This window comes from Euprymna scolopes, chromosome 7, assembly GCF_053919585.1.
Source record: "Euprymna scolopes isolate OS-2025 chromosome 7, ASM5391958v1, whole genome shotgun sequence".
Lineage (NCBI taxonomy): Eukaryota > Metazoa > Mollusca > Cephalopoda > Sepiida > Sepiolidae > Euprymna > Euprymna scolopes.
In genome coordinates, this window is record NC_136488.1 from 74,347,913 (window position 1) to 74,369,316 (window position 21,404).

Here is a 21,404-nt window from a genome sequence, read left to right on the forward strand (position 1 = left end):
TTTTTTTCTTTTTAGGTCTATGAAAGTACAGAAGTCTGAAGCACATATTAACACTAGCATACCTCAAGAATATGTTCTAGGTTTCTCTTCTTGATTCTCATAAATGAACTTCCAAATTATATTTTGATATTATTTATTGGAATCTATACAGATTATATAACTATAGCATTTTGAAGAAAATTGGTGATCATGATTTGGTTGAATCTCTCTTTTGATCGGGAGCATATGATGCAGTAGGGGAAAAAAATGTCTTGTTACTTTTAACACTCCTAAAACGCAGCTTTTCACTTTTGACCTCCGATGCTCAGATCCTAGTTTTGCTTCAGTTGAAATGACTGGGTCTCTTGCTGAGAAATATTTGATAAAATTCTAGGACTAACTTTCACTTGATATCTAAAATGAAAGTCTTTTATCCAATCTGTTAAGATTGCTTGAAAAATGATTTGATTATTCTATCGCTCTGGAAAATAACCGATTTGTGATGCAATCCTCCATCTATATAAATCGGGTTCTCCTAGTATTCAATACTGCTACCACATCTGGAAGATGCTGCTCGGAACACTCTTTTTTTTTTTTTTTTTTTGTCTTGTCAGAGTACAAAATCTACTTGGCAATCTAGTAGGGGGGGGATGATCTTTTTTTTTTAATCACAGAAGAGATGTTGATAGTCTTTCTCTACTCTCTCATTATATCCATGGAAGGTACTCACTTGGGCTAAAGCATTCACAATAACTTGTCTTCTACCACAATTGCCAAGACCTTTTTTTTTCCTGTGTGTCTCTAGCATTAAAGAAAATTTCCATGAACTTCCCAGTTGTGAAACACATTACCATGGGACTGCTTCCCTGCATGATACAAATTGTTTTCAAATCAAATGAACAAATACTTGTCATAAACTGTCCTCAGAAGTTTGGTTCATCCCGTTCATCTTTTGGAATCCTCTCATAATACTCCTCATTCAATTGACAATCCATCCATCAACATTAACCCTTGTCCTCGAGTGGCTTTTATCTCTGATAAATGAGAACTGATTATTAAAAAAAAAAAAGATTCATACCTTTGCCAAGTGTTTTTGTGAAAGTGAAGCAGTAGCCACAACAGAACTGAAAATGTGGCATGTCCAGCTTACAGCCCATGTCTAATAACAATTAGATCATGCCACTCCCATATATATATATATACTAGTAGGTTGCTCGGCATTGCTCAAGGAATCAACATTTATTGTTGCCTTCCCCCATCACGTCATACCCGACATCTGCTATGACATCATAACATATATATTATATATGTTATCACGTCATTGTGAACAAACAAACACAGGAATACAGATTTATCATAATAGATATCTCCTGCATATACACGTGTAAAATTATATGGAAATATGATATATTGTGTGTATATATTTTCAGTATTTTCTTCAACTGTTCAATACGCGAGTTGAGCTTAGCAATAGTATTGGCATATATTTAGAGTTTGTAATTATACAAACGTTCATGTTTCGTTCCCTGAGGAAATCATCAGGCTAAATGCTTGATGATTTTCTTTGTACTTTTCTAAAATAACTCTCACGTTATGTTTGACGATAGAATGACAGATTTCAATATTTAAGTCAAATCGTTGATTGGCTTGAATACTAAGTAAATCTCTCTATTTGTTTACAAATTAGTGTTTGAAGTCATCCAGTAGCGTTGAATGAGATTGAGTATTGAATTTTTTTTTTTTTTTTTTTTTTTTTTTTGCATTATCACCATATCCACAAATATAACCCGGTTATTAACTTTTTGAAACGTTTGTAGCCAGTATAATTAAAATAATGAAGTAATATTTTGAAACTTCCTTTTGATCAAAGAAATTTTTTTGTAACAGTAGGTATAATCATAACTTTTCTCTTTGCGAAAATAAAGTTGATTACAGTAAAAGATTGAGTGACTCTATCAAATAATGTAGTACTAAGGCATAACCAGTATGATACCGATATGTCTGTTTTACCAATATTATATCTATTTATTACTGTACAACTGGTGAACGTCTAAGTTTGGAAATCTAAACCATCTTTTGACTGAATTCACTCTTAATAAATGTTCTTCTTCCCAATCTTGAAAGTAATTCCATTTTGTTGACAATACTTTTCTATAAAAAAAAAAAAAATTGAATCTAAATATTCTATTAACTTTAATCATTGAAAAAAAAAAAAATCCAAAATGACTAACCTCTTTATCGGTCAACTATGACGTTTGTAGTCGAGTATTTATGAGATTAATAATAATGTCTGTAAGTACTTTTTGGCTGCACAATTTATTGAATCCATTTTATGATATAAGTCTGAACTATTTCACTTGGTCCGTTTTCACTATATCTTAATGAGGTTAATCTCTTTTCCTTTTTAATAATATAACCTACTCACTTTCTCCACCCATAAAATATATATTGTGAAAGTGTGTGTGTGTCACAAGATTTTCATGAAGCTTTTTATTGATCAGCTTATCACTCCCTCTTTCTCACATATATATATATATATATATATATATATATATATATAACTAAAGCTGATGGCTTGCTTGTCACTGCAAATTCACAAGTACATAAATGCTGTAGATAGTGGGAGGAAGTTGAATAATATAAATAAAGGATGTATTAGAACAATGGAATGATGAGAAAGAGGAAAAGAAAAGATCTATTGATATCACAATGTATTTTGAAAACTTGTTATCAGTCAAGAGTTCAGAACACGTTCTCCCCTTCCCGTTCTAATACATTCTCCCTCCTTTCTCTTCCTTCTGCCCCTTTCTCTCTCCTTTTTCTTCCTTCCTCTCTGTTCTTCCTTTCTTTCTCCCTTCACATTCTGAAAGTAGCTTACCAAGAGTATTTAGATAAGTATATTTCATTGGATCAAATCTATTGCTGTAGAGTTTGTGTTCATTCTTTACATAAGTGGAAAAGAAATGGAACGTTTTTACTTTAGTTATAACTCCTAGGTTTGAATCCAGAGTATGTGGGAGGGGGTTCTCATTGATTATTGGAAGAGGATGAAGGCCACATGACTTTAAATTTACCGAAATTTATTTAAATTGTCATTTTATTGGCATAAAAAAAGATAAAATAGTATTACTAGCAGAAAAATGATTATACGAACTGATATAGAAAGTATTGTAGAATTACCATGGGGGTCCTATGAGTCGTTATATAATATACTAGATCCCCTACTTATTTTTCTCCCTTTTTAAATGAGTGTGAATATTTACATAGTCCAATTTTAATATTAATTCAGATATCTTGTTAGATAAAATTTAATTAATTCTAATCTAACATAATCTCTTCATTTTCTGCCTTTTTGCTTGTCATTTTTAATGCAATGTTTTTGTTTATAGATTGTCAAGAAATGGCATCATTTCAAAAGAGAAGATAAAACTTTTTATTTCACTTTTTTAAATTTTGCTTTCATTTTTTTTACCTTTATAAGATTGTAAACTAGTTTCTACTTAATTATCTTTCTGTTCGAGCATAATTATAATTTGTACCTGGCCATATGTTGTTGTGGCTCCATTTGTTTAAATGGAAAACAAACAAAAAATAAAAAAGACAAAATGTATGTTATGTTTATTTTGTGAATACATAAAAAAGTCATTCAATGCACGTTCGCTGCCTGTTCTTTTTTAGGTTGACAGAGGGGAAAACATGAGGGTCTAATTTTACTATGGACATGTATATGAGCAGGCACTATAAAATCTCTTAGAATCTAATGAATTGCCATTTTGCAGTAATGAAAATATCCAAAATTTACGAAAAACGACAAGGTATGAATTATGAAAGAAAATAGTTTTCAAAGACATTAGAAACTTTTGTTATCTCCCTTGTATTTATGGCACATGTCCCGTGACAAAACATAGCCAAAATCATTTTTTCATTGAATCATGGAAGACTTAGTAACTGTGACATGACAATTAGGTAGATAATAATTAACATTGCTTATTGTTTAAATTGACAAAAAATGTGAATAGTTATCATTGTATTTTTAATGAAAAATCAACTTTTCAGCCGTCAAATTTTGCTACATTAATGAAGCACCCTTTTTATTGACTGACCTGTACAATAAACACCCCACATATATTTTTCTGGTACTCTTGCCGAATTTGAGCTGGATCATCAGGATTTTTCATCAATAAATATCAAAACAAACTAACCAGAAAAAAAATGGAAATACAATAAATAAAAAATAAAAATCTACTGTAAAATTTACTGAATAAATATATATATATATATATATATCTCATTCAAACACAACCGTGTTTGAATATATGGTTAAGTGGCAGTTTTAGTCATTTAGAACTACTTTAAACCTTCACCACTCACTTAGTTTTTGACTAACTTTCAAGCAATTATTACAGTACATAGATCACCTCAGCTACATGGTGAAAAAAAATTTCAATTTTCGTTCAGTAAAACAAGTTATGATGTATTTACTGGTGTTCAAAATCATAAAAATTCATAGGGTGAGTGACGTTTTTTATAATTGGTTTCCATAGCAACCATGCCGCTTCTGTGACTAATGTTGCTACTAATTCACCACTCATGAAAAGAGAAGTAACAAGTGAAACAGAGAATGAAAGCAGACGAGTGCTGTACATTGTTTTACATGTGTATATTATGTTTATAGGGGGGAAAAAATAAGACTGAAATTAAACAAAGAACAAGTGAATTTACTGCAAGCCTGGAAAAATCATGGATTGCAATACAAAAATGCGAGCATGAAAAGTAATATGGTTAAGCTTAAACATGGACAAGAAAAGGACAAGATATTCTAGTTAAAAATATAATAAATTTATAACTGAAAATATTGCAGCATCAAGAATTTGTTTTTAAATTCAATTTATAACATTATATAATCAATTCTTAATGCTGCAATATTTTAAGTTATAAATTTTTATTTTTTACTAGAATATCTTTTTTCCATGTTTAAGCTTAACCATATTACTTTTCATGCTCGCATTTTTCTATTGTTATATATATATATATATTTTATTTTTTTCTCAGGAAAGTTGCTTTTTGTATTTATTTACATTTAGAATATTATTTTGCAATTTTTTTAACAACAAAAGTTCTTTTTTTTCCAGTTGCATGCTGAACTGAACACACAAACACATCCATGCACTATCTATAATAAGAACCATTAGTGAAAAGAAATACATGCGTTGAGATAGAGGGTTGGTGAAAAGTAACCGCTTTACGCAAAGAATAATAGGGAATAGTAGTCCGAAAGCAACTATGTGCCTGCATGCACACACACACACACACAACTGTAATGACTTAAGCACTACATGAAATTGATGCTGGTTGATATAATATCTCTTAGTGATGCCATATTTTAAATTTAGTAACCGTTCGTTTATAAAGAGAAGAATTAGATTCTGGAATATGAGAATTTCCAGAGCTCAGCCAATCAGAATGGATGTACTTTGGCGAGGGAGCCTTTATTATTTATGAATCAAAATTGGAAAGATTGTGTTGGGTCTATGTACGTAATACCCAGTTACAGTCGATGTAATCACAGAATCTGTGGCATGTATAGAATTTAGGCCGGTAACAATTGGTAGCAGTGGTAGTACTAAATAGTAAGAGAAAAATAAGGACTCCTTCCTCTGAACATGTGGCGATTGTAATGGTGTTGCTCGTAGGATGCAATGTAGCATTTTAATATCAGGATTGACTGTGTCTAAAATGGTGTTCGAAAGCTACATAAGATAGTGGCTATTAGCCTAGATGTATTGAATTTGTATATGGAATCTCTTGTTGCAAACCTACGATACTTTGGTCCAGAGGGGACTTTTTGCAGTCATTTTATTATATATGGAGATGAACAGGAAGAATAATGAATTAGCAGAACTATCAGGCACTACTCAGGAGCATGGATAACAGAATAGTCAAATAAGTGTTTTGTTTATGACCTCCCCTACCTCTCTCTTTCTGTCTGTCTCATATAAACAACTAGTTCAATATAGTAGAAAGCAGCAATAATAACAAAAGTAGCTGGCGGTTTGATCTAGTTTCAGTATTTTTGAAATGACTGCCAGTAAGAATGAAAAAAAGAAAGAGTACCTTTCTGTGATCTCAGGCAAATCAATTATTTTTTCTTTTTTTCTTTACCATAACTAAGTTAGAGTAACATTAATCAGATGTTGTAAGACTTGTAAATGTATTTTGTGCAGTTTGAGTTTTATTCAGACTAACATGCACACAGAATTATGACTTTCTTTTCTATAATAGAAGATGACAAATGAATAATTTCGCTGCATACATGATGATACTGTTAGTGCCGAGGTGACACAGTGTATTACAACTGAAAAAACTTGTACAAGTTGTAAATAGTATGAAATGGTTACAAGGCTGCATTCTCTTTTCTGTCAAGGTTATTGTTGCATGCTAATAATAGATATAGAAAAAATAACCGTAAATGCGATGCTATTGAGTATAAAAGCAGTCAACAAAGGAATGGCAAGTTTTGCTTGTGCTAAAAATAACAGATGCCGTAATCTTGGAAGCGCTTAACAACAACAACCCTAACTCTCATCTAATAGCACTAAATAGTTACAATTTTGTTTCCCCTTTTTAAGATGAAGAATCTCAAATATTTTATCTGCTTATCAATTTGAGATTAGTAATAATAAATTTAGATATTCTTTTTCCTGATATTTCCAAGATGAAGGATTGTTGGGATAAAGGTATTCGTTAAGATATTCTAGAATGGGTACTTTCTAGAGCTTGTGAGTTCAATCCCTAGTGGCGGAGTATAAGGAGAATAGATGGACTGGCACAAGATGTCTAAAAATCATGGAACCTGAAATGAGAGCAATTTACTTGAATGGATTAGATGAAGGGTTCGATTTGAAATTCTTAGAAAGTTACAAACTGCAACAAAAGGCAGCTGAAGAAGGCTGGAGAATATAATGGCGGAAATGTTGTGGAAATGGAAACCATCAAAATAAGAAAAAACAATTTGACATCTCATTGTAATACAGCTTCCTATTCCCATAGGTTCTTTCTAAGAACTGTGGATTTGTAGAAATCTCTTCATGCTGACTGCTTTCCTCCTATATATATCCTTGATGTTTTCAAGACTAAAGCCAATAGGCATCTTCTGTCTTTGTGATAATCATCTTTTGTTTCTTGTTAGTTCCCTACATCAAGTGGCTTCATACCTAGTCAGGAGTGGTTTCCATTTAAAAAAAAAAAATCGTTTCTTTTATGGGCTAATCCGACTTTCTTTTTGATGGAGCTTTTATCCACTGCAACATCAGCCACGAGTCATTATGAAAAAAAATCTTACTATTTATATAAACAGTAGAATCATGGAGAGTGCTCTATACGTTTTTAGAAAGAGCTTTGCGTTATCTTATGACAATTGATCATTTCACTTACTGCAGTGCACTTTCAGCTAGGATCGAAACATAGCCGATGTTTTTGATAGTCCAGTGCTTAGGAGCACTATCAATAATGGACTATTAGTTAAATTATATTTACATAAACGCTATTAGTGCCGAAGAATGTTTAATTCGTTTTGGGGAGCTTTGCATTGTGTGTGTGTGTGTGTGTGTATATATATATATATATATATATATGGATGATTAATCAAAACTCTTTGAGGGTATTGGGATCAGAAAATTTATTGCCTACTTTCTGATGCCAAAAACGATTCCTCCAATTGTTTGTTTTTTGGTTATATTTGGTCTAAAACTTAATTTTCCATTGCTGGTACTAAAGATAAAATGATAAATATTTATTTTAAACTGACAGTAAAATTAAAATGTATAAATCGCTCCAATGTTGCATGTTTGTGAAAATATATACATATATAACATAGGTTTTTATGGTAACCTGAAAAGAAAATAATTTTAAAAAATCCAATTCTACGACTAAAGATTAAGAGAAAAGAATCAGAATCAAGAATTTAAAATGAAATTGGTAATTGTATCGGAATAAGAACAAAAATATTGATCTCTCTCTCATATATATATATATATATATATGACTACAGGGATAAAATCTGGAAACCTTTGTGTAGCTTAATTGCCATAAATACAGGGCTCCACATTTGTCTGTAGTTGACCTTTGACAACTAAATATTTTTGCTTACTAGCTAAATAGAAAAGTTACTAGCCAAACCCACATGATTTTTGGAATATGACATGTGTTCTGTGACGAGTACGTACATCATAAAAATCTTTTTGTTATTTTTATTTTAATAAGTGTAATTCTAAATATGCATCAAATTTTATGTTGATACTTGAAGGTATAAACATTCAAATTTATTCACATGTTTTTTTAAACAGCTTTCATTAAAAAAAGAGTATATTGTTCTATTAAATATTTTATTTAAATAATTTGACTTTGCTCGTTTTATTTAAAAAAAAAAAGTTGAAAAAATATTTTTCACTCAGTCGTGAGCTTTAGAAAATTGTCAGTGAAAGAAATACAATCACCGAAATGTTTCATTATTTTTAGTCGCCACTTTGAAAAATAACTCATAAATGCGACTGTTTCATTCGCAATGTAGAGCCCTGAAATATATTTTCATAACTTGCTAATATTCAAAACCTGACGATTGCATGAGATCCGACTCCTGCAATATCTTTATTTTTTAAATAAATATTTATTTAAAATTTCTTGTTTAGCTTATACCAAGACCAAGACCTTTATCAGTAAGGTTGAGACAATACTTTTTTGTTCTTTCTCTTACTAACCATGATGGTGTTTTGGTGCAATGTCTTGTCAAAGATGGAGGTTATATCATCCGGTGAAGCGTTTGTGCTCGATCATGCACACATGTTAAAATTAATAGAAATCCACTGTTTAGAAACACAGTGAAAAATAAAATTCTAAACCTAATAGTTAAAAGATCACACTCAAGTTTTGGTGTAAGCCGAATATTAGAAATTTTAAATAAATATATAGAAATCCACTGTTTGGAAGCAAAATTAATAGAAATCTAATATATATATATATATATATATATATATATATATATATATATATATATATATAATCACGCACACACTAGCAGGCCGCCTGCCATTGCCCGATCCTAAAATACGTTTAATGTGATATTTTAATTAATGCAGGTTTCATATTATTATGCAGCCAATTTGCTATTATTACATTGTACCCAGTATTGATTTCAAAGGCTAAAATTTTTTTTAAATGACTTTGGTGTCATCAGCTAGAACAAAAACAAGTGTATAGCTTTCCAACCTTATTTGTTACTGTCTGACCTAAATTCATATGCATACCAAAACTTAAGAAAACGTTAAAAATATGTATATTTGTGCATACATAAAAATAATTGACTTACGTTTACCAAGTTCCAATTTTTTTCAATTTTGACCTCTTTGCAACTATTTTTACCTGCTAAAAACCAAATTGAATTTGTTCCACCAGGTCCAAATCTCTATGTATCACGTTTCAAGTCTGTAGACCAAAATATGAGAGGAGTTAGATAGAGCCCATTTCTCATACAGACAGACAAGATCACTTTTAGGGAAGGAGGTTAATGTTCACTTCAAATGAAGTATTTTCAATTGGTTAATTAAAAAAAAAAATGAATATAATAGATTAATGTAATTTCTATAAATGATTACTTTGCTATTCTGTCAGAATTGGGGTAGCATTTCTTTTGAGATTCTACAAAAACTTTCCATTATTTAATATTGGATTATTTTTATTAATTTCACACATTTTTAGTTTGGCTAAGAAAAAGTAATTATATGCAAACTAATTTATCATGTCCAGATTGTTAAAAAAAAATCCTGAACTTTCTGTTGCAATCAGACTTGAATTGATACAACAATGGCTGTACAGATATGCATTCATTAAATCATGAACATGTGTATGCAAAATATTCAGAAAATTTCTTTAAAGATTTTATTTTCTTTGAATTCCAAAATATGAGCTGTGACTATCAAATGATGTGACCTTAAATTTGGATTTAGCTTTCAATTCCTTTTCCATTTTTCAAAGGTTCTCCTTATAGACTAACAAAATGTGTTTCCTTGAATATAAATTTGATTTTATAGAAAATAAGTCATCTGCTGTTAGCTTGGGAAGACTGACATTTGTCAAGTGGAGCAATGAGTTTCTTGCCCCAAAACTGTTTCCAATCTGTTATCTATATTCTGAGTGATATCTTGGAGCGGTGTAGACTTTTCTTCAGGCTTTTTCAAATGTAACATATTACTTAGTGTAGTATGCTTTAGAGCTAAATCTAGAAATGATTTGCCAACTATTAGGTTAACATGGTGTCAAACTTTGTCAATACCTATCACTTGCCACAATCATAGATAATGGATTGGTTTGGTTTTAGTTATGTGACTATATGGAAAGAATTTAAATCAAATGGTTATTGTCTCCATATCTGAACATGTTTCAGTTACTTGTCCAAGAAAAAATAAGGAAATGGTATCAACTCTGAACTAAAAGTAAAACGCTCCTCCATCTTAAACCTCTAATTTGCTATTGTTATCATCGAACACCCAACTCCCTGCAATTACATGCTTGCTATCAAAAATGATATTGTGTTAAATATTTTGCTTTTATCTGTTAAGTTTGTCCTAAACTGATTAAAGATTATTCTCTCAATCTATTAATGGCCATTTCTTTTTCCTCCTAAAAAGTCCTATTTTATCTAATCATGTTTTCCCCACTAAAAGATTGGATTGACATTTTCTTTTTGATCCATGATCGAAACTATCTGAGCTATTTTTCAACATTTCTTCCCCAAACGAGTGGGTGAACATGAGAAAAGATGAGTAAATAAATCATTGTGAATTTTTATGAATGAATGCCACTCCCACCTTCCCCACCATTAGTTCATGAAAACGGTAAATGAGTGACCATATGTCTCATCTTCAACATCTCTACATTTTTAAAAGAATTGTCTTATACTGTTGATGTACACGAGCAGCTGTTTTAAAGCTGATATGCAGCAGAAGTGTGCATAGCATATCAGATGCACAGTGGGACAATACAGCTTGCCGCAGGTATCGATCGGATAACATCACAGTACATCTACTGCATCAGGTTTATGTGCCTTTATGTTTTTTTTTATCATGTCTTTGTTATTGAAGGGTTCTTTTTAGAGATCCTACATATATCCTCTGTAGATGGAAATTGCCCTTTTATAGATTTTTAAACAGTTACAGAGTTGGATGATTTTAGGTCTAACTGATGTTTAGAATCAAAAAATAAGATTCAAACTCCTTATTTTTTAAAGTCTTCCAATATTTAGACTGTGTCAATTCTTTAGATAGATAGTATTTTTATTTATTTATTTTTTTTTGACTGAAAATGTTTTAACAAATTTTGGCAATTTATTTTTGATCATTTTAACGTTTTTATCCAATTTTATTATTTTTCCAACGGCTTTATATTTCCCTCTCTTTCCAGGCTCGTTAGTAACAATATTACAGCCATAAAATGATCTGAATTCCAGGAAGAAACTTTTTGTTGTTTTTATATTAAAACTAGTTGTATCTATCTGGGGTTGTCTCAAAAATTAAGTTAAGATGATCAAAAAGATAAAGAAAATAATTCAACTAAAACTTCTAGCATTCTTATGAGTCCAACTCCTTTGAAATTCTCTGATGCGGACTTCACAACTATGCTTTTAAGTAAACTATTCAAGATTGATCATAAGTACATCGTCAATCTCCTGCAATTCAATTAAATGTGTTCCATCAGATATTCTCTCTCTTTGAGAGGTCAAAGCTGCCACTAAGAAAGAAGCGAATAGTGGTTAGTGTGTTGTATCTAATCGATCTGTTGCACACGGCCTGGAGTAATGAATGCATCCTATAAGACTGATGGTAGGCTATATGACGCTAGTGCTATAAAAAGGAGAGATGGAAAGTGATTGTGGAAATTATAAAGGCATCTCATTACTGAGTAGTTCAAAAAGTGTTCTGTTGGGAAACATTGCTGATGATGCTTAAGGTTTTAGAAGTGGACATTGTACAGTATATATGGATAGTCTATCAGGCTAAGTAGTTTCAAGAGAAATGTATAGAACAATGAATAGGTTTGCATCAAGTACTCATTGGTCTAACCAATACTTATATCATAGAAAAATTCTTTGGGAGATTTTGAAAAAGCTTGGCTCTCCTGAAAAAAAATGGTCTCAATACTAAGATATTTCCATAACACGAACACTGTTGAAAGCTTTGGTGGAAAAACGGAATTTATTACAATGAAAAATGGTGTGAAGCTGGAAGGGCAGGCACCGAGTAGGTTTGCTGTGTACTTTGCTATAGTGTTTAATATGGCATTCAGAAACTGTTTTAATGGTGTTTTAGGATTAGGGAGTAGGTGGGAATCGATTCAATATCAGACATCTAATTGAAAAACCAGAGATGTTAATGAACATTGTCCATGATGTCTTATGCTGACAAATGATCTCGTGGCTCACAGATTGGTATGCAGTAATTGATGTTTTTTTTAAATGGCAAGCACAACATTGAGACTGACAATTAGTCTAAAGAAAGCATTATATGTACCAACCAATATCTTATCAAGAGCCTGTTTATGGCTAGAAATCTCCGAATGTTTCTGTATCTGGATATTACACTAAACATGTCTGGCACTCTTGGTAGTAAAATGTACTTGCAGATTGGATATGCTAGTGATACTTTTGGATAATTGAAAAAATTAATGTTGTGGACATGTTTGGAAATCAAGGTCAATGTTTATAATGCATGTATGCTCTCGGCTCTTCTACTTTTAAAACTTGGACAACTTATAGAAAACATGTTAAGCATCAGTTACTTTCAAAGTAATTTCCAAAGAAAACCCTGGGTATATTAATATGACATGGCTAATATACACTGCCACAACATCCTAGGGCCTCTTAGCAGAGGTGTTCATGTTTGTAACATCTATTGTTTAAGAATCTATATCTTTAGCAGGAATAACAAGCCATGCTAGAGCAATTTTTCATATATACTCAAGCAGTGGCAATACTGGAGCATGAGTTTGACACCATTTAATTATGTATATATTGTTTTTCCAAAATGAAAAATAACACTGCAAACCACACAAATCATGACCACTATAAACTGGAAGCCTTAGATTCAAATACCACTGGAACCACCATGCACATACAAAGTTTAATGTATTTGTCATGTGTGTCTGATTTGTTATGCCTTACATTGGCAATCTGATAAACTATTATATGTGGGATGCAACTGAGAAAAGCACCAACTTTATTTTCTACAACACCAAATAAGTTGATTACTAGGGTGAAACTGGTGTTCCTTGAAGGACATTGTGAAGGCAATGTGCTCCAAGGTTAGGTCCTATCAGAAGATTAGGTTGGTAAATTTGAGTGAGCTGTACAAAATATTCTGTAAAAGATTTACTTTGAAATTTGAGACTACATCAGGTATTGACCAAAATGATATTTTTTTCTTGGGTATGACAAACCAGCCAAATTATTGTTTGAAAAATTGTAAATATAGCAAAGTTCCCTTCAGTATCGACTTGTGATAACTTATTTTTGGGGAGAGGAGGAGGTATTTTGATAGAATTTAGATGGAAGCAAAATTTCATCTTTTCTCTTTATAAATGTACAATTCTTTTTGTTGAATTATTATTTTTACTTTTTTTTTCTTTTTTTTAAAGTTACTTTAAGTTATGTTCCTATTTTCAGAAATTTTTAAATGTTGATTTGCAACTTACAGATACTAAATATTGTGTGCATTATGCATCTAGAAACAGTCCTATCTTAAAGAGACCATTTGTCAATGTGATAATTTCACAATATCTAAAGTTGTCTTTAACCAAAACATCTAAGTTGAAAACTTCAGTGAATTAAATTTTTGCCCTATTATCAAATTGTTTCCATTTTACATAGTTCAAATTTTGTTTGTTTGTTTTTATTGATTTATTAAAAGAAAAATCTAACTTGATCTCCAATTTGCTATGGATCATATTAAGAAGATTCAATGTTAGCTGTTGAAATCTTAAATGGATAATCAAACTTACATTTCTGTCTCAAGTTTGTACGCTTTTTCACATGGTAATGGGATTTTACCCAATGACCTAATCTAAAAATTGTTTCTATTATGATTCATTTTCATTTACAAGATGAGGTTAGATTTGTAAGAATTTTTTTTACTTATTCAAAGCTTGTTTTGCACTGTGAAATTTGACTACCGCATCAATGCCAAATTTTCTAATTTCCAACAAATTTTGAACAATAATAATTTGTTTGATAATTGTGTTATTAAAAATTTGGTATCGTTGTTTTGAGAAGATCTGTATGCTCACATTAAAAGTATATAAAAATGTAATGAAAGTATATCTTAAATACAGTTTATATTTCAGATATACATTATATGTATAAAAGATCTAAGATATAATGAAAATAACATGTTCATACATTCTTTAATTTTGTTCACATTAGAACGAATTTGTTCAGATTCTCTAAAACTAGGTAAAACAATAGATTTAAAATGATATACATGTCTCCTTTGGAAAATTTTAAAAAGAAAAGGACTTTTCTCCTTAAGAACAATTTGCATAAATAGTAATTGCTTCTACAAAATTTCATGTTCTTAGGTCTAATATCCTGCCAGTTATTGGACACAAATACATATATAGATCTATGGAGAATAACGGCTATAGACAATTAACTGAACTCTGTTTATTTTAAATGAGAAATTTTAATCATAATCTAAAAAATGACAACCCTTTCATTTTTTTTATACAGCGAGAATTAAGTGTATTTTTTTTCGTTTTTCTTTTTTTTCTTTTTAATTAATTATTTATTTAGATGACTTAAAATATGGAAATGTTTCTTATAAAGCAGATGAGAAAAAAATCTTTGAAACTTTTTTTTACTACTTTCAATCCTGTTGTAGACAACCGGGTAGCACTATACTGTGCAGCTGCTTCCTGGCTTACTACAATATGATTGTCTTCAAGTCAAATGTCAACAAATACCTATCGAGCTATACTCAAGTAGTCCAATTCTGCTTATCCCATTTTTGGGTTTCCAGTCTTTTCATATTATTTATTGTTCATCACCAAACTGACAATCTCAGTAGCCATATACTTTGAGTGTCTTTTGATTTTATTAAGTGATGATTTGTTAGTATATATCAAAAAAAAAAAAAAAAGAAAAAGAAAAAACCTTTGAAATACAATAAAGCTGACCTATTTTTAGTGTTGACGCCTGTAAAACAACTTGCAGTTAATATGTACTATAATGCCTTTTAGAAACGTGCAATTCTTTAAGATATGTCTTTTGGTGCCAGAGAATAGTGTTGAATTCCTGTGTCTAGAAGCTATCGGTATGTGATTCTAGAAGCTATCGGTATGAAATCTCAAAAGAAAAAAAAAAAGTATCATTGTTGTAATGTTGCCCTATCAATGTTATCTATGGCAGAGGTAATAGCAATTTATACAATGGAATGTATATGATCTACATATAACTTGATCCGCTCATCTCTATTCTTGTCTCAGACTAGTGATACGATCACCTTGAGTGACTAATAAAAGGATTTATACCTTTTTTAAAAAATTGTAAACAAGTGGATTTTACTTGAAAAGTTGAAACCTTTATTTGTAATGCAGAGGGAATAAGTAGTTTGTTTATGATAAAGACGTTTTTAATTTATTTTGTATGTTTTTCAAAATATATTTGGAATACTATTATCAAAATGAAATGCATTTCTAAGAAGTTATGTCATAGTTAGCTCTTTATATTAAGTTAGGTATGTGGATAGGAGTGACTTAATTGTTCCTTATAAATTTTGGCTAATAGTTACTAGACATGAGGGGTTGTAGTGCTGACTATATTTAATTTATGCAAAGGTGGAAAAGAACGTATGAAATCCCTTTGGGAATTAAAATCCGTCTGATTTTTTTGTGAAATTTTACGTATAGATAAATAAAATCATTTCTCAAATGTCTGTTTCTTCAAGAGTATTTTAAAGGGGGCATATTATACTAGCATTAGAAAAAGTATGGACACTACCAATATAGGTAAAAATAGTAACTTGTGTTTAATGAATTGTTTCCAATATTTTGAATGGAATAACAAAAATAGTTGAGATGCTGTAAAACTGAATATATAACCTCCTCTGCCTAGTTTGATCATGAGGATCACATTCACACTCTCACGCGCGCTCACACACACACACACACACATACACATACACATACACACACACACACACACAGCTCAGTTCTCCCTAGTGTGTATATTTCTCATTAGTGTCTATGACAGCTCACAAAGATTGTGTACTCTTTGCCCTGGAACATGGATAAGTGTTTGGTAATGAAGCGTCGTGTGTAGAAAAAAGTTCAATGTTTTATAATAGAATCACTATTTGTACACAAACTTCCCATCTATGAAACCCATTCCTACAGACTTCTTCCCTATAGATTACAACATGGTTGTCTTCAAACTTGGTATTTGTCATAAAATGTACCCATGAATAATTAAACTTTATTCATTACATTCATCATTTTCAATCCTCTCATAAGATTTTTCGTCATTCAACTGACAATTCATCCAGTTCATTAACAGTTCTCATAGTGTTTTTTGATCTTGATAGGTTTAAAAAAAAAAAAAATACACATCTGGAAAAAAAAAAATTTATTATAAAATAATTAATTGAAGAGTAAAAGTAATTTTTGTTATCCTCCCCAAGTTAAAGATGCAATCATAAAATAAACTGAATAATTTTATAGACTCGATGTGGATATATTTTTCGTAAAATCAAATAGTGAATTGATTGATCAGAAATGAGAAAAAAATTTGGAATGTCTTTTGTGTTCAATTGTTATCTTCTCCAAAATCAAATTTTTATTATTTGATAAAATATTCTGCTATAGTTTGATTTCAAGAACATCTATTGTGATTAAATTTGTATTTTTGTAATCAAGAACTTTTTCAAACGATAAGAGAAAAATCTAGAAATTCTAGAACCATCCATGTGAAAGAACCCTGTAATTATTGCAATCTCCTATCCTTACATCATCAACGCTCTGATCCCCATCTGGCATCAATTGTGATGGATGGCTCTCGTCTGGGTGAGGCCCCGTGTTTTGACAAGCTTCTGGGTTTGACCTTTACTCCTGATCTGAAATGGAACACGTACATCAAGTCTGTTGCCAAGGTCGCTGGAAAGATGGTGGGATCCTTCTACCGCTCCAGAAGATATCTCACTACGGATGCAATTCTCTATCTATATAAAAGCCAAGTATGTCCAAGGATGGAATACTGTTGCCACATCTGGGCAGGAGCTGCTAAAAACACTCTATCCTGCCTTGACAGAGTACAAAATAGACTTTGTGGCTTAATGGGGATGCCCTTTTCTCTACCCTGCCACCTCTCTCCCACAGAAGAGACGTTGCGAGCCTGTCCTTGTTTTATCGTTATTTCCATGGCAGATGCTCGTCTGAACTCCAATCTCTGGTCCCCCCTCGCCAATCTTTCACGAAAAACACCCGTCTAGCTGAATCCACTGTGAAAAATTTCCCCCACTCTATATCTGTGCCTAAATCAAAATGCAGATTCCATGAACAAAGCTTCTTTCTTAGAACTGCACGCCTGTGGAACTCTGTTCCATCTGCCTGCTTTCCTCCGGACTACAACTTGGATGTCTTCAAGTCCAATGTTAACAAATTCCTAATGAACCGCCCCCTTAAGTAAACATTTCAACAAATCTCCTCACTAACGTAATGTACTTGCAATAACCCTTATCCCTGAGTGGCTTCCGGGCCTTGATAAGTGGTGATCACTGTGTAAAAAAAAAAAAAAAAAAAAAAAAATTATCATTTTGTATAATTGAATGCAAATTTTTTTTCTTTCTTTTTTTTAATATAATAATTTCATAAAAATCACATTTATTTTTCAGGGAACAGGATGTTTAGTTTTCGGGATGAAGATGTTGATTTTTACCTGCCACAAATGTTAAACATGTACATACATATGCACGATGTGGCGGAAGCCATTCATCCCTACCTTGTTCACAGGTAAGTTTAATTAATAGTATTTTCTCCATTTATCTGAGTAACTTGCTTTACCTTGTATCATTATTCATTAGAAATGGGTGAACACCTGCTGTGTTAATGGAGAGCAACCATTGACCTGTGCATATGTATGAATGCTTGTAAAAACAATAAACCTGTTCAGGCTCGTTTATAATTATTTCCGCCTATAGATTTTGGAGTAAATTTATCGACTTTGAAAAATTAAAAAAAAAAGGAATTGTACTTATCTAGTATCACTATTTTGTACTTTAATTTTTATGTATCTTCATGTTTGAGATGAAGATTGATTATTCATATTTTTTGGATGCTTCAGACTATTGTTTTGAGTTTTATTCTCACACTGTTTTGGCTTATGTAATCACCAACCTTCACATGTATCTTGTGTAATATAACTAATACAAATTATTAATCCTAGTCTTAAAAAAAAAAAAAAAAAAAAAAAAAAAGACATTCGTTTTATTGATTTGAAGAATATTTAGTCCCCAATTATTTTTATGGTAAGAAAACAATATTTATTGTTCCAAAAATAGTTAGATTTCTACAATTTTAAATAAAGAGACATTCATTTCATTTATATAAAGACTAGCCTTACCAGGTCGTAAAAGATGCTTACATATATTTTAATTCATGCAGATTTTATATTTATTATTACAGAGCCAGTTCTCTATTGAATATTATATTGTACCTAATATATGGTAGTGATTTCAAAAGTTAAAAAAAAAAATGATTTTGGTGCCATCAGCTAGGATAAAAACCAAAACATTTAATGCTCCAGCCGTATCTCTTACCAATGTAGTTATCAAGAGATAGGTAAGAAAGATTTAATATTAAATGACTTGAAGAAATGAGTTGAATTTGGGCATGCGTAGAAAGAAATGAAAATGTATCGGCAAGGTGAAATGAACATTTTGCATTTCAACTTGCTGATATGTCTGTAATCGTTATTCATCCATCCAAACAAAGATTTTACCTGTTATAAACCATCCTTGGTGTTATATGATCAGTAATTTAAGAAGTTATTGGTTTAAATATTTACACACACAGACATGCAGACGTCTGTTTTATTTATATGAAGTATAGTTAGCTGACAATGAAAATTATTTTATGAAAGGACACAATTTTTAAAAATAATTTTCACAATGTTTCAATCGATGTAACCTCTGACCTTCAAAGCTCATAAAATTCTTGCTAAAATTGTCTGTAAAGGACCTGTGACAAAGTGAATAAAGTATTTGGTAAAATTCAGCTGAAAGTTCAATCTTCAGTGTGAGTGACACTCAAGATACAATTACGAATTACTTCTACCTTCTCATGGCTGATGGAATGAGAGCATGCTATCCTGTGAATAAAACAAGGGGTTCAGTTTGAAATTTTGTGCAGATTCCTAAGTTTGACAAGATACACGTGAAGAAAGCTGGAGGTTATATCGGCCAAAATATTTGGAAAATTTTCATAAAGATTTGCTAAAAATTTTAAAGCCAAAAATAAAATTCAATTTGACAGTTTGAATGTTTAAAATTTCCATGAAGCATTTCATTTTTCTTTAATATTATTTAAGAAAAAAAAAAATGATTAAACTGGCTGACTCATTTACAAAAACATGGAAATGCATTCTGGTAGATTTAATTTAGCAATAAATTTGTTTTTTTTTTTATAGGAATTTAAAAAAGTTTGTTTTTAGTATTTTATTCTATTGCATTATTTAGTTCAATAAATAAGTGATTATTAGTAAAAAAAAACAAAAAAAAAAACTAATTCGATGTTGTAGTTATTCAAGTTGTCATGAGAATTCCACCCACACACGTGAAGCCGTCTCATAATTTCAATAAAGATTTTTTTTTTTAAGGAACATGTTAATGCACCCATGTTTTTAATAGCTGAAAGATGTGATGGGCGTGGATATTTTTAGCCATTTTATTATCAAAATAATTAGTCCTACTCATGAGAACAATTGTAAATCTATCCGGCTAATAACTCTGCTTGCCTTCTAGTTCACACAAGCACAGTATTTGACCTTTTTGCAACTCGACAGTGTCTTAATTATTTTGTTCATAGATGAACGCCATTGTATTCAGAGGATCCACTTGTTTCTCAAGCTGTTTTTTTTCCTGTTAATTTAACCACTTTGAACCACTGTCATCTTTCAGAATAGACAGAATTTGAAATTAGCACAGTTCTGTCATATATATATATATATATATATATATATATATATAATAGCAGAATAGAGAATTCCCTTGTATTCCAAGACGCCTTTCGCCATTCTCATCAGGGGAGTAGCATAGTATTTGATTTAAAAGAAAAAAAAGAAGTTAAAAGTAGGATAAAAATGAAAAGGACATATTTACAATTACTATAAAATTATAAAATATGTACAAGAAACGGCGGGGGGGGGGAAGAAGGAATTCACAAAAGAAAATACAAGCAAGGAAAAATATCTTGCATAAAAATATGAGAAAATATAAACAAAACCATTTGTATATCTCACATAAAAAATATACAAAAGAAGGAAGGAGCAAAAAGAAAAAAACCCATACATCTATATATAATTATGATTATCCTCTTCTAAGTTACCCAGAAGGTTTAATGTATTTATGAACTGCTGGCAGAGAGAGGGTCTGAGTCATGTGATGGAGACCAACTTGAGAAATTTCAAATGATTACTCAATCAGCCCTGAAACAAAATTGAGAAAAAAAAAATCATCTTTATACACACGATTGCATTCTGATTATCTAATAAATGCTGGCCTATCACAGAATCTAAATTATTGTGGGTAGGGTTAAGGAGAATTTTATATATTATTAAGGAGTGGTGGTGACCTGTAATGCTCAAGCATAGGACAATGGTGGCTGAGCAGTCCATAAACTAAAGAGATCATGTGACTTGTAACACTTCACTTTGGCCCTTACTGGGCTAGACAGGCAGTCAGAGAGGCCCGATCTGACCAATCAGCTGATCTTGTTAGCCCTTTCTCAGATATGCAAAATCTGAATTAGAACAATGGCTATAGAGTCAATCTTGCTGAGGAAGGACACCTACCCTTTTCTATCCCCAAGTAAGTAATTATTTTGGGAATGGAAGCTCAAGGATAGAATCTTAAATTTATAAGTCATCAGCATGAGTATTTTGGCTATGTAGCCCTGATGTTATTAGGTGAATAGATTTCCCCCAGACGCATCCCATCATAGGGCTCCGAGATGGGTGGGGAGCATAGCCAATGAAACAAAACATTTACATATGGTACTTAACAACAAATCCCAAGCTATTGCAATTAAAGTCCTGAAATACAGTTTAAGACCATGTCCAGAATCTGATATGTATACAGACACTGATAGCGTAATGGAAGAAATAACCACTT

General features: G+C 31.2%; 1 protein-coding gene across 4 annotated transcripts in view; it reads left to right on the plus strand.

Annotated features, from left to right (window-relative positions):
• Positions 1-21,404, plus strand: part of LOC145279784 (phosphatidylinositol 4-kinase beta-like) — a 285,155-nt gene that overhangs the window by 173,346 nt on the left and 90,405 nt on the right. For all 4 annotated transcript variants that reach the window (XM_080131111.1, XM_080131109.1, XM_080131112.1 and 1 more), the window contains exon 3: positions 17,910-18,027. In XM_080131111.1, coding sequence (XP_079987237.1) covers positions 17,910-18,027 — 118 coding nt within the window. The remainder of the gene's footprint in view (positions 1-17,909; positions 18,028-21,404) is intronic.